Source organism: Culex quinquefasciatus, chromosome 2, assembly GCF_015732765.1.
Source record: "Culex quinquefasciatus strain JHB chromosome 2, VPISU_Cqui_1.0_pri_paternal, whole genome shotgun sequence".
Taxonomy (NCBI): Eukaryota; Metazoa; Arthropoda; class Insecta; order Diptera; family Culicidae; genus Culex; species Culex quinquefasciatus.
The window spans coordinates 106,278,838-106,292,113 of record NC_051862.1 but is presented as its reverse complement, the minus strand read 5'-3'; the positions used below and the strand labels follow the sequence as shown (position 1 = coordinate 106,292,113).

General features: G+C 36.3%; 1 protein-coding gene and 1 long non-coding RNA gene across 7 annotated transcripts in view; both read right to left on the bottom strand.

The window, feature by feature from the left end:
• Positions 1-13,276, bottom strand: part of LOC119766572 (26S proteasome regulatory subunit 6A-B-like) — a 323,195-nt gene that overhangs the window by 59,158 nt on the left and 250,761 nt on the right. Inside the window, exon 1 of one of the 6 annotated variants that reach the window (XM_038251382.1) lies at positions 6,610-6,774. The exons of the other annotated variants lie outside the window; for them this stretch is intronic. Coding sequence (XP_038107310.1) covers positions 6,610-6,753 — 144 coding nt within the window. The 5' untranslated portion in view covers positions 6,754-6,774. Of the gene's footprint in view, positions 1-6,609; positions 6,775-13,276 lie in introns of those variants that run through there. 6 annotated transcript variants of the gene reach the window in all.
• LOC119766581 lies at positions 12,201-12,896 on the bottom strand. The gene is made up of 2 exons (XR_005276992.1): positions 12,773-12,896; positions 12,201-12,657 (listed from the first exon to the last, which is right to left on the bottom strand). It is a non-coding gene; the product is annotated as an uncharacterized LOC119766581 (long non-coding RNA).

Here is a 13,276-nt window from a genome sequence, read left to right as displayed (position 1 = left end):
AAAAAAATGTCGAGATATGAATGACAATAGCTTATAGGACCATTAAAAAAAACTATAGATATGAAGTTGGAACATTACCCAGTCAACTCAATCTAAGTTCCGTGTACGACCGGTTGTTGCGTTTGAAACGGAATGCGTAAACGATTCGAATTGAATTCCGTTTCAGAATTTTGAAACGGAATTCGATTCGATTCGAATCGTTTTCGAATTCTGTTTCAAATGCTACAACCGTTTGAAACGGAATACGTAAATGATTCGAATTGAATTCCGTTTCAGAATTCCGATTGAGTTGACTGGGTCTGACCGAGGTGTGTTTTAAAAAACCACTCGACAGTGTTAGCGCAGCTGAACATTCGAAAATCACCACCAAAAAGGATAATAATTACTAAAATTTACATGAACGTCATTAAGCGTGTTTGTTTTGATTTGTTTCTCGCAAAATTTTAGTAGTTTTTTCGCCTACTACAATCGTGCAGTTTTTATCCGAATGTTTGCGAGACTTCCGCAACAAGCCGTTCCCGACGCGGGCCAAGATGTACGACGGCACTACAAGATGTGCTTCCGGGCGGAGAACATGGTGCTGCCGAAGAACGGTCACGACTTGTTCCACTTTCTGATGACTTCGGAGCAGCATGCACATTCAGAGCCAGGGCGCGGAGGAGGTTCCGGCCGATGAAGATCAGGGCAAGTTGAAGCAGGAATTCCAGGATACCAGAAGAAGCCGGAACAGCAGAAGAAAGACCGCTAGGGACTTCTGGACAAGCTGCAGAAGGCGATTTGAAGAATCAGTTCAAGGATCACAACGCTCGCGAGCTCCGTCAGATTTGGGAATCTCAAACGGCCACGCACGACCAGCTCAGAACGTTGAGCATCAAGTTGGATAAAATGCACAACTTGGTAAACAAAATGCATGACGGAATGAATCAGGTGAAGCAGGGCGTGGCGAACGTTCAGCAGAGGTTGGTATCGGTTCCTTTTTGTTTTTGGAGTTCAGCTTATTTTATGTTTCCTTAAGGAAGCAACAGCCGCAAGCACAATCCAACGTGCAATGCCAGAGCGGCGTCGCAATGATGCACCTGTTGGTGTTAGTCGGGTAAAACATGTATCGGTGAGTAGTAACTTGCTATACTTCTAAACAAAAATATAAGTATACTTGTCAAAATTCTCATTTTTTTCAGCGGTAGCAGAGACGCCCAGGCGAAGAATTTCTACTAGACACTAGTCTCTACGCCAAGGACGACTGCGTCTCGATATTCCAGCTGATTCAAGGAACAAAAACCCCCTGGCCGACGAAGAAAATTTGCTCTAGTTGGCGGTCGGTTTCGAACCGTGGCACGATTATTAGCCTCCGAACTGCCTTCCCAGTGTAACCCGTAATTTTTTCAGCGCAACAAGACTGGTAAGCTAAATCGTAGAATTTATGGAAGAACATTGTTTTACTCTGCTTTATTTTTCAGATTTGCAGAGGCCTTTCAAGCGCTCGCTCATCGCGACAGTTTTCTGCAAGCGTTCCAGGCACGGACCGCCACATCAATCCTAAAAGATCTACCTTTGGTTAACCGATGACCTTTGGAATAAACTGTAAGTAGAAGACCTTTTTTATAAACACAGTTCGCATTCCTATAATATCTTTCACAAAAAGCATTACAGTGAGATACGCTCATATTCAAGTGTTAGTTTGAGTGACCAAAAATGGTTTCATCACTTTTTCAAGCCTCGTTGAATTTAGATTTTGATATGTTATCAAAAGCTCTGACTTGTATTGTTTTTAGCACTTAGAATGCATGTTTTTGTTTTGTTTGAGCTAAAATCAAATCAATACAAAACCTTAAGCATGTGTTTTGAAAATGCTACGGGCCAATACAAATCGCGATGCTTTTGAAAATTACATCAGATTCTAGATTCAACGGGGTAAAAAAATTTACCGCTTTCTTAAATTTACGTAGATTTCATCGTAAATTTACATGTTTTGAAGTACCTTTTAGTTCGGCTCATTTACGTTGGATGTCATGTAAATTTAAAATGAAACTCATTTAAATTAGCATCATTAATGACGTGCACTTTTGGTACATCATAAATGATGTAAATTTACCGGATTATTTTTTTCTGTGTAGGTTCGACCAGAAGTCGTGCAAGACCTCGCAGAAAACCCACGACAAATCGGCCAGTTCGGCGTCTAAAATTGCACACTTTTCAGATGCCGAACAAGAAGATCGAGAATGTGAGTTAAGGCTATCGAGTTGCGCCGGGCTCGCAACGACAGTGTACGCGTGAGTCCTCGCCGTTGGGCAGTCCTTACCCACAGGGCGGTGGCGACGACGATCCGTCCGGATTGGTGGCCGAGCAGCTGATCGGCGGCGTATTCGGCAAGGAGTTGGGCGGGTTCATCATGAACCGTTGATCCATTGCAGGAAATTCTGGTTGCAAAGCGTGTTCAGAGCCTGCTGGTTGAGCAGGTTCTCGTGCTCGGAACTGATGCTGCTGATACTTAAACCAGCCGTGGCCACCGTTACAGCTGCTGCAATCGATACAACCAGACCACTTCTGTTGTTGCTACTGGTTGTTGTCGTGGTGCTTCCTCCACTCGAAATCGAGCTTGAGCTGCATCTGGCCGAGCTGCTACTTCACGAGCTTCCACTGCTACTTCCACCGAAATACTTCTGATCTGGCTCCTCACGGCACTGCTCATGGCCGTGGATCCAGAACTACCAACTCAACCGGCCAGCTCGAGCGATCGTGCGTCCAGCTAACTGATAAGGTTGTTCCTGGTCTGGATGACGTTCGCCGTCACCGATGTTGATGACCGTCGGCGGGTTGGACGAGGACTACATAGGAACCGTATTGTTGGCCGCTGCCGCTACAGTAGAGTTGAGCGCCGCCTCCAAGAAACTTTTGCCAGTGGTGTTGTTGTTGGAAGAGTAGACATGAGCCTTGATTTCCTCCCGCCAGGCTAAGATTCGAGAGCGACTGCTGCTGGACCTACACGATCTGTTCGGACGTTGGAATCAGAAACTGGAAAAAAAAACAAAATCAGCGCATGGAACCAAATTCAACCGCAGACCATCAAATTTACCAAGCGTCCACCCGCCACCGGAGAAACTCAACTTCGTTCCACGACGACTTCCGGCACAACCTGCGCCGCAGCCACAGGCTCTTTGATTAGGTTTGTTTCCCTAAACTTCAGCGACTAGGACAGGGACCTCATTTTTCTTATCCTCCGGATGCTGCAACCACTTCCTCCTTCTAGTGTTCTGGGACCTTCTTTCGGCCTTCTCGGCCATGGGAACTGGGGCGGCGACAGAGGGTGTCGCTTGGGCTGGCAAATCAACAGCTACGACTTCCTTGCAGCTTCCCCACATTTTACAGGAGTCACTCCGGCTTGAATGGTCGTCTTCGGTGGCGCTCGTCGTGGCGGCAACATTATCGGTTCGCTCTTCAGGAACTTTCTCGCAGCCGCCGTCCTTCTACTTCATGGCGGCTTTTGTTATCCTTCCTGAACGAGAAACTTTGGAAGGGCCATTTTTTTAGACCTTGATCGCGATCGATGGAGAACTTGGCATACACAGCCGACGGAATTCCGTGAGTCTGGTTATGGAAGGTTATGATAATCCGGTAGAAAATCCGTTCTCCAACAGTCAATTTTCCCACGTGTTTATTTGGTTGTTTTCCTCTTCCACTGCTCGAATCGAATTTCAGCAACACCTGTCATTTAGTAGCTGTCAAACTCATTCGAGCAGTGGACAGCTGACATCGCGCGATTTTTCTACATCGCGCTCACATCGCGATGAAATCGTGCCAAATCGCGCTCATTCTTGGCAATCGTGGCAGATCGCTTTCATCGAGGGTCATCGCAGTTGAATCGCGAGCTCATCTCGGGAGTGTCATCCCCCTCGTTGTCGTGCCTTTGTCGTGTGCTGTTTTTTCAGGTTTTTAGGTTATGTTGCAGTTAAAAAATAGATGATTATTTTTAATTTATTTTATTTTTTCATGTAATTTGCACATTTCCCCACAGTAAAAAATCAATTATTTCATTATACTTGTTGTGTCGCGGATCTTCACGTACATCTTGGTGTCGTCTTCCGGTTGGTCTTCCAGTTCTCCTCGTCGCTCGGCATCTTGGCCGGAATTTTTTGGCGTTGTCTTCCGGGTCCGGATTTTGTCAGCCATCTTTTCGAGCCGACGCCAGCGTGCGGGGCAGCATCTTGATCAAGAAGGACTATTGCTCCTCGACTAGCCGCAGATACGGCGGGGTGCGGCGCCACCGTTTATGTCCCATGGATTAATGGCCACCGGAGTACGGGACAACGTCGGTTTACGAACTTCTGGAGCAGGTGTTTTTGCGGTCGTTACAGCTTCCGTTCAACAAGCTGCGTGGAACAACACCTGGTTACCTGAAAAATGATAACGTCATTCGGCTGAATAATCATATCCAAATCATATCTAGAGTTTTGTTGTTGAAACAAAGGGAATCTCATGACAGATATCATACTCAAAAAATCTGTGAAAATTCATAAAATAATTAATTGTGGAATATTCAAAAGTTTAACTTTCAATGTAAAATTTTGAAAACAAATTAATTAAAAAGTAGTTAATTAAACCTTATTTTATTCAGAAAATAAAGATTAAAGCAAATTTAAGACAACAAAATATTCTAACATTTTAAATTTCAAATTAAAAATCAACATTAACGCAAGTTTCATGGAGAAACCCCATCTGGACCTGTTTAAATATTTTTGATTTTTTTAAATTAAAATGCATGTGTTTCTGAAGACTTGGGGTCTTCATGCTTTGAAGAAGCTAAGAACTTAAAAGACTTTAAATAATTTTGAAATGTTCGAATGTTTAAATTAATCGTAAAAATTCAAAATATCTGAATAATTTAAAAATGAAATTTAATGTTTGATATTTTTGAAATTTACAAATATCAAGAATTAAAAGAATACACTCAAAACCGGCCTTATGCCGCTTTCTTTCATTCTTCCAGCCCGGTAACGGTCGTAGCCTTACATGTCCCGGATGCGTTTCTTTAACTGGGCACAGCTTGTGGAAGAGAAACAGGCGGACTTTTGGGCCGAACATCCGGTGGGGGAAACTGAAGCGTTCGTTGGACATCCGTCGAGGGCAGCTTCCATTTGCTTTGGAGGCCGTGTCCTGTTTACCTATCGCATTGTTTTGCTCCCACTCCCACTTCTATATAAACGTTCGCCGACAGCTCCTTGTCCTTGGACTCCTTCTTGTGCAGCCAAACTTGGCCGGATTATGCAGGCTTCAGCCTTGAGTTTTCTGCTGGTTGTGGCCAAGTCGAAATCCATGTTCCGGCAGTGCCCGGAACCGGTCTTTACCGGTTTAAACCTTACAACACCTTCGGTTCAGACGAAAGCAAAGATTATTTTCAAACTGTCAAAATGAAATTTCTCCACGACAAGATTACTTAATGTAAGATGGGAATGGGATATCAAATCAGTGCTAATCAATTAGCTAATTGACTAAAATCAGCGCTAATTAATTAGTGTGAAGATAATTGATTAACTGTGTCTTGCCCCTAGCTCAAAACCCGATGGTTTGACGCAAACTGTTGTCAAACGAAAGGGGTCACTTTATGGTCACTTTTTAGTTTGACACCCATTTTACAAACGAAAAAGTGACCAACCACCGGGGGCTGAGTGTAATACAACATAAAAATTGAAGAGATTAAAAATTGTAGAACCTAAGAATTCAAAATTATTAAAATTTTTTTTAGAATTTAGAGTTTTAGAACTTTAAAATTCTGAAACACTAAAATTCTTAATTTCTATAAATCTTTAATTCTAAAATTTTAAGATCACAAAATTCTAAAATTAAAAAAAAATATTCCTAAAATTCTAAAAAAATCTACAAATTCTAAAAAATTCTAAAATTTTAGAATTTTAGAATTTTAAAATTTTAGATTTTTAGAATTTTAGAATTATTTTAGAATTTTATTCTAAGTGTTTGAAATAAAAAAAGATATTGCTTTTACCTTTTTGTAATCTGCATTTTTTCAATTTGTTATAATTTTATTGTAAATATTTTTTTCATTTAAAAAAATATTTTTGTAAACCATTTAAAAATAATTATTTTTTTTTGTAATCTGCTTTGTTTTCAACCTTTTTTATTTAAATTAATTTTATTTTTTCGGTAAAAAAATATAAAAAAAAACTGTAAAATATTAGAGAATTCAGGATGTTGGTAGTTTTTAAATATTGCAACTCATCATCAAGATGTTCCTGGCGGAGCACTTACACCATTCCAAAATCCGTTTTTCAATGTTAACTACTTTTTAGGTAATAAAAACTGTATAAAAGTTCTGGGCCTTAAAGGGTTAAATCAGAGATACTAAAAATTTCCTTAAGGAGTTAATTTTTGATTAGTCAAATGTTAGAGTTTTTTATTATACAATTCTGAAGTCCAATAATCATAACACCCAATATTAGCCCTCAAACTTCCGGTCTTCCAAGCTCACTCCCGATACTTTGAAATGCGCCTCTTCCATCATTTCAATGACTTGAAGCAACAGTTCTATTGATTAAAAAATCCGGTGGATCAGAAACACCGCCACGAGATGATTATTCTGTACCCCTTTTCTCTTACCTTGGGTAGAACTTTTGACATTCGGTGATTCATCCTCCTCCTCCTTTGGAATGAACCATATCCTCCATAAGCTCGGTTCCTCCCAGTCCTGTCTTCCGCCACGAAGACCTGGCCCGCCGGATTCATGCGTCTCGTCCAGGACATGCATCGGCACTATGAGCTCTTTTTAACGGCACTCAGCTTGTTCTAGATGGCATTTTCGTTTAAAGCAATGTTATGCTTGTTGCTAGGTAAAAATCTCTTGTTTTTGGCTTGAATAATGTGTAGAAAACATTGGTTCATTGGAAAACCCGATTTTAGCTATATTTTCATGATAATGTTCGCTTAAGCTCTCAAGAAGAACTTCTTAAAAACTCTTTGAGTGCAATTAAGAGTTCTTAACCTATATCTCGGTTGGGTTTCAAAATAATCTCTCAGGGTCTTCGGGAGCCTAAAAGACAAGCGTAATTAGCGTATTCTAATCACTGGCACAACATGCTAGGTATCTTCTACGTGAAATGCCAAACAAGTTCTTCTAAAAGAGGAGTTAGAGCGGATGCATGTCTGCTCGTCCTCCTCCTCCACCGCCACGAAGACAGAATTCTGAATATCTGGAACATAAGAAACTATAATTTGGCCACTTGCCCACTCCGGCCGGAACTTTCCGACAGAAAAAGAAGCACAACTTACCGGTCAAAATCCTTCCGAAGCCCAACATCAACAATAACTGGTTCGATTCGGTTGCATTCAAGTCCAAACAAGACAAACTGAAGAGAACTGTCAAACTGTTTGCGTCGACGAAAATCCCCTGTTTGAAAAATGTCGCACGTCGTACGAGTTGTCGCACGGTTTTGATTTTACCGTTTCGATATCGATTGGTCGAAAGGACGACAAACGTACGACAAACACTCGACCTGCCCGACATTGTTTTTTCCATCGATTTACCTTCAATTCGACGTCGATTATCGTCGATGCAAACAGTTTGACAGTTCTCTTCAGTTGATCTTGTTCGGACTTGATTGCAACCGAGTCGAACCGAGTTGTTGGTTTTAGGCTTTGGGAGGATTTTGGATAGTTTAAAGGTAAGTTGCGTTCTAGGTTGAACTACTTTTTCAGCTGGAAAGTTCCGGACGGAGTGGGCGACCGACCGAATCAAAGTGTCTTGTATTCCAGATTTCGGTCTTCGTAGCGGTATAGGAGGAAGAGGAGGAGGACGGGAAATATGGTTTACTCGGCGGGCCATTCCAGTAGACGGGACGGGAAGGAACCAGTTTGCGATCGAGGAAGCGGTTGGTGAGTCATGTTTTAGAAACGATGGAGGAGGTGTGCTGAAAGTGCGATTGGACGATCGAAATTAAAAATAGGATGAATAGAACATCACAAATTCTTAACTTTTCAATCCAATAATTTCAAACAGAGAAATAAAAAAAATCTAAAATACTGAAGCTTAAAAAAAAACTTCAACGCTGATTTGACTTGATAATTGTAAAATTAAATTATAAAGTTGTTTTTCCTTATTTAAAATTCTAGCATTCCAGAACTTAAGAATGCAAGAATTTGAAAATTCTAAATTTATTTAATTTCTTAATATTGCGCAAATTTAAAAAAATATTTTTTTGAATTTATTATTTCTTAAAATTCTCAAAGCCTTCAAATATTAAAAAAAAAATGAAATTCTAAAATATGAAAATTAAGAAATTGACAAAAAATTAAATACTAAAAATCCCTTATTCTTAAATACTAAAATACTTAAATTCATAAATAATAAAAATCTAACATTATAAAGTTCTTAAATTCCAAAAACGTTAATCGCACGAGTTGGAATTTTGAATTCGAAAATTCTAAAAAATATAAGTTCTAAAATTCAAAAATTGTAAATTCTAAAAATACTAAAATTCAAATAATTCATAAATTTAAATAAAAAAATACTAATTCTAAAAATTATAAAAATTTTAAAAATGAAAAAAATACAAAATACAAAAATTATCAAAATAAAAAACAAAATATATTTTTTTAAGTTTTAAAAATGTTAAAGTTTTTAATCTCTTTTAAATATTTTAAATATTTAGAAATTCTTTTGAAAAATCTAAAAATTCTTAAATTTTAAAATTTTAAATTGGAAAAAATCTACAATCTATCATTTTTGAAAATTTTCAAGGATTTTACAATGTAAAAATAAAAAAAAAATGGTCTGATAAAAAACAGGAGTTAGGAGTTTTAGAATTTTAGAATTTTTGAATTTCAGAATTTTAGAATTTTAGAATTTTAGAATTTTAGAATTTTAGAATTTTAGAATTTTAGAATTTTAGAATTTTAGAATTTTAGAATTTTAGAATTTTAGAATTTTAGAATTTTAGAATTTTAGAATTTTAGAATTTTAGAATTTTAGAATTTTAGAATTTTAGAATTTTAGAATTTTAGAATTTTAGAATTTTAGAATTTTAGAATTTTAGAATTTTAGAATTTTAGAATTTTAGAATTTTAGAATTTTAGAATTTTAGAATTTTAAATTTTAAATTTTAGAATTTTAGAATTTTAGAATTTTAGAATTTTAGAATTTTAGAATTTTAGAATTTTAGAATTTTAGAATTTTAGAATTTTAGAATTTTAGAATTTTAGAATTTTAGAATTTTAGAATTTTAGAATTTTAGAATTTTAGAATTTTAGAATTTTAAATTTTAGAATTTTAGAATTTTAAATTTTAGAATTTTAGAATTTTAGAATTTTAGAATTTTAGAATTTTAGAATTTTAGAATTTTAGAATTTTAGAATTTTAGAATTTTAGAATTTTAAATTTTAGAATTTTAAATTTTAGAATTTTAGAATTTTAAATTTTAAATTTTAGAATTTTAAATTTTAGAATTTTAGAATTTTAGAATTTTAGAATTTTAGAATTTTAGAATTTTAGAATTTTAGAATTTTAGAATTTTAGAATTTTAGAATTTTAGAATTTTAGAATTTTAGAATTTTAGAATTTGATGATGAGATGATGATTTGATTGATGAGATTGGGTCATATAAAAATGCTGATATTTGTAAACGTTTGATCATTAAATGTTTTTAGCATTCTCAAATTTGGTACAATTAAAAAAAATAATAATATTTTCAGATTTTAAAACTATTTGCAATAATCTGAGTTTTGTACGCTTTTGTATTAAATTATTTTATATGTTTTCATTTATAATTGATTACTTTTTCAAAACAACCAACCCATGGCGTCATGGGTTTCCCATGGCGCATGGGTTTTCTTATATACATAGGACCTTTTGTAAAAGTAAGCAAGAATTCATAAATTTAGTTTTTCTTTTACAGTTCAAAAATACATATTTGAAATTTTATTGTCTTGAAATTTTATTATTATTATTATTGAAATCAGAATTTAATTTATAAATTCTTGCCAATTGTTGACTGATGATGTATTTTTTCAGGCAACAAACATATTCCAATCTGATCCTGCCGGAAACCATGCGTCCCCGTGTGGTCCCGCGTGGTTTTCATAGAACCTACGGAAGCAGCCACGTTTTCTCGTACTCGTACTCCACAAACCCACGTTGTCTCGTACTCCGGTAAACATCAATCCGTCGGAGATCCAAGATTGGCGTCGCATCCGGGTTTCGAGGAGCAAAAGTCCAACACGACCAAGATGCTGCCACGGCCACCTCAGAAGAACACCAACATCCAAGCCGGAAGCTGCGGTCAAGGCAAATCCCGAAGAAAGCCAAGTTGGAGAAGAATCGGCGATTCGCAAGTGAAATTAGGTGAACAAGTGAATATTTTTGTAAAATTTTTACAGATTGAATAAAAAAACAACAAAAACAAAACAACAGTTTTTTCAACTGCAACATAACCTAAAAATCCGAAATGACAGCACACGACAATAGCACGACATTCTAAATAACAAAACCGTTCGACGTCAGTCGAATGTCGTACGACAATGTCGTACAATTTCGATCATCGATCGCACGACAAATACGACATTTTGGTGCAAAAACGTATGACATTCGTGCGAAAGTCGCACGACATTGTCGTGCGACGTCGTACAATTGCACGGACGACAAACGACGGACGTCCGACGAACTTTTCAGTCAGGGTCGTGACGTCGAATTGAAGGGAAATCGATGGAAAAAACAATGTCGGGCATGTCGAGTGTTTGTCGTACGTTTGTCGTCCTTTCGACCAATCGATATCGAAACGGTAAAACCAAAACCGCGCGACAGCTTGTACGACGTGCGACATTTTTCAAACAGGGTAATACCAGCGCGGAGGTACGTTCAATTCGCAACGATCTAATTTTGACTGACGTTTTTTGAACCAAAACAAAACACCACGCACGCACACAAGCATAAAAACTGAGAGCAAAACTGGACCGTTCGTTTGAACCAAAACTGGCATTCGACGAGGCACCGGCTCTTCAAACGAACGTACCATTAGAAAACATCAATTTTCCTGTTTTTAAACACTTGCATGGCAATATCTCATCAACTAAGGGTCGTATCAACAAAGTTCAATAAATCAAGATATAGAGAATTTTCTCAGCTTTTCAAAAATATTTTTTTAAAAGTGGGCAAACGTGCACCAAGGGTATTATTGAGAACCTAGATGTATGGGTATCAAAAGATCGTAAATTTTATGCCCTTTCCGATGTCACATAGGTTAACTTGTGAATTGTGGACCAGGTCGGATGCCGGCGGATTTTCCGATGACGTAATTCCGGGTTGGTATGAAATTCCAACGAAAAATCTATTCTAGCGATACAAAGACCCTCAAAACGGTGTTATACCCACTCCAGAATGTTTATTTAGCAATTCTATGGTAATATATTGACATTTAGTTAAATTGAAAGTTTTCAAAATCAAGTTTAGATAAGTTTTTTATAGAATTTCCAGAGTTATATCAACTTTTATACTATGTAATTAGTAAACTTTATATTCAATCCAAATTAATTTTTTGATCAGTCAAGGATGCCTATTTGGAGTTGGGAGACTGGATTTATGGTGATTTGTCAACAAATAACTTTATATACCGTAAACTGGGGTCAATCGGGACAAATGGGGCGAATTGGGACAGCAGTTTTAACCATGTTGGAACACAATATTTTGATTTTTCTGGTTGGTTTCGGTTAGAACAGACTCAGGCCAACAAAATGTGTACATCCGTTTCCAAATTTAAAAGCTTTAGGTGCTCTAAAAACTGCTGTCCCTATTCAGACTGTAGTCCCGATTCACCCCAGATTACGGTATGTTAATTTTTCGAAAGGCGTACATACTTTTTTTGCACCTTTTTTGATTTTTGTAATAGTATTTGTTGTATAACTTTTTATAGAAAACATAATTTCATGAGCTTTTTATAGCAAAATGTTCGGCATGAGTTTCTGAATAAAACGTAGTACTAGGTTTCTGTCAAACTTTAAATTGTTTATATGTTTCATCACAAAATGTGCATAGTGCCCAAGGGGTGTAAATACTTTTTTTACATACTGTATATGATCAATTTCGTTGTCTTTTTTAATTGAGATACGAATTCTTCTTATTTTTCTTTGTTTTTTTTTTTTCATTTTTTGTTCTTGTAAAGAACGATGAATCCTTTATGAATTCACATTTTGTTCTTGATTTCTTTTCTTTGATTCTTATCCCAAGTGTTTGTTGTCATTTGTTTGTATTTTTACTTTTTCACTTTCATAAAGCAGTCTTGCATTATCGTGAATCTGTTTTTTGAACACTTTTTTAAAAGGTTCCCTTTTTTAGTTATAGTTTGTTGTTGTTTTCTCATTATCTGTATCCTGTTGCACTTTTTTACATATTAGAACACGGTTTTCCTTAAAAAGAACTTGAAAGTGTTCAATTTTGGACAAAAACTGCAAGTTGTTAGTTTTCTTTCTGTCTGAACTATTGAGTTTAGTTTATACTTATTTTTAGACTTTTTTTGCATCATTTTGTGTTCGTTTTCTTACTTATTTTTCTTCTTTCACAATATTATAAATATCATTTGCTACTTTTGTCGTTTTTCAGCCGATGTTCATGTTGATTCTGTTTTGATTTCATTTATCTTTTTTCTTCTCAACATTTTAAACCTAAAATAAATGAAAATCTTTTTAATTTGTTTTACTCTTTCGTAAATACTCACAACTATATCATGAATTGCTTTCACTTTTTATTTCTTTTTACTTTTTCTTCATTTCAAAATACCTTTTGACACTTTGTTTTTTTCTTCTTTGAACTTATCTTGACGCCTCCTTTGATCATATTTTGTTTTATTTTTTTTTTTTTTTTGAACCGTTTCCCATACAATTTGCCGATGCCCCGGAATCGGTTCCAGAGTGGCCAAAGTTGTCACTCTTTAGCGTAAGAACCTTCCTTGGGCTTATACGAACCCAACGCAGCAAAGAGCGCTCTCATCCGACTTTCCGTTATCAACTGATGCGCGTTCGAACAATACCGACGAAATTTTATATATATATAGAAGATAGAAGATAGATAGAAGATAGATGTGTCAATATCGAAGGAAAATATGTATCAGGTTATAGAATCATATAATCAAGCTGTTTGAATGTACTAAACAATCAATCGAAATAAAGAAATAATTAGATTTTTGACTTTAATTTAAATTAAAGTTAACCTAAATTTCACAGTGTAATATTTATTTGAATTGATGAAATATACTTAAAATTGTTCGCAAAAGATTCCAAAAGT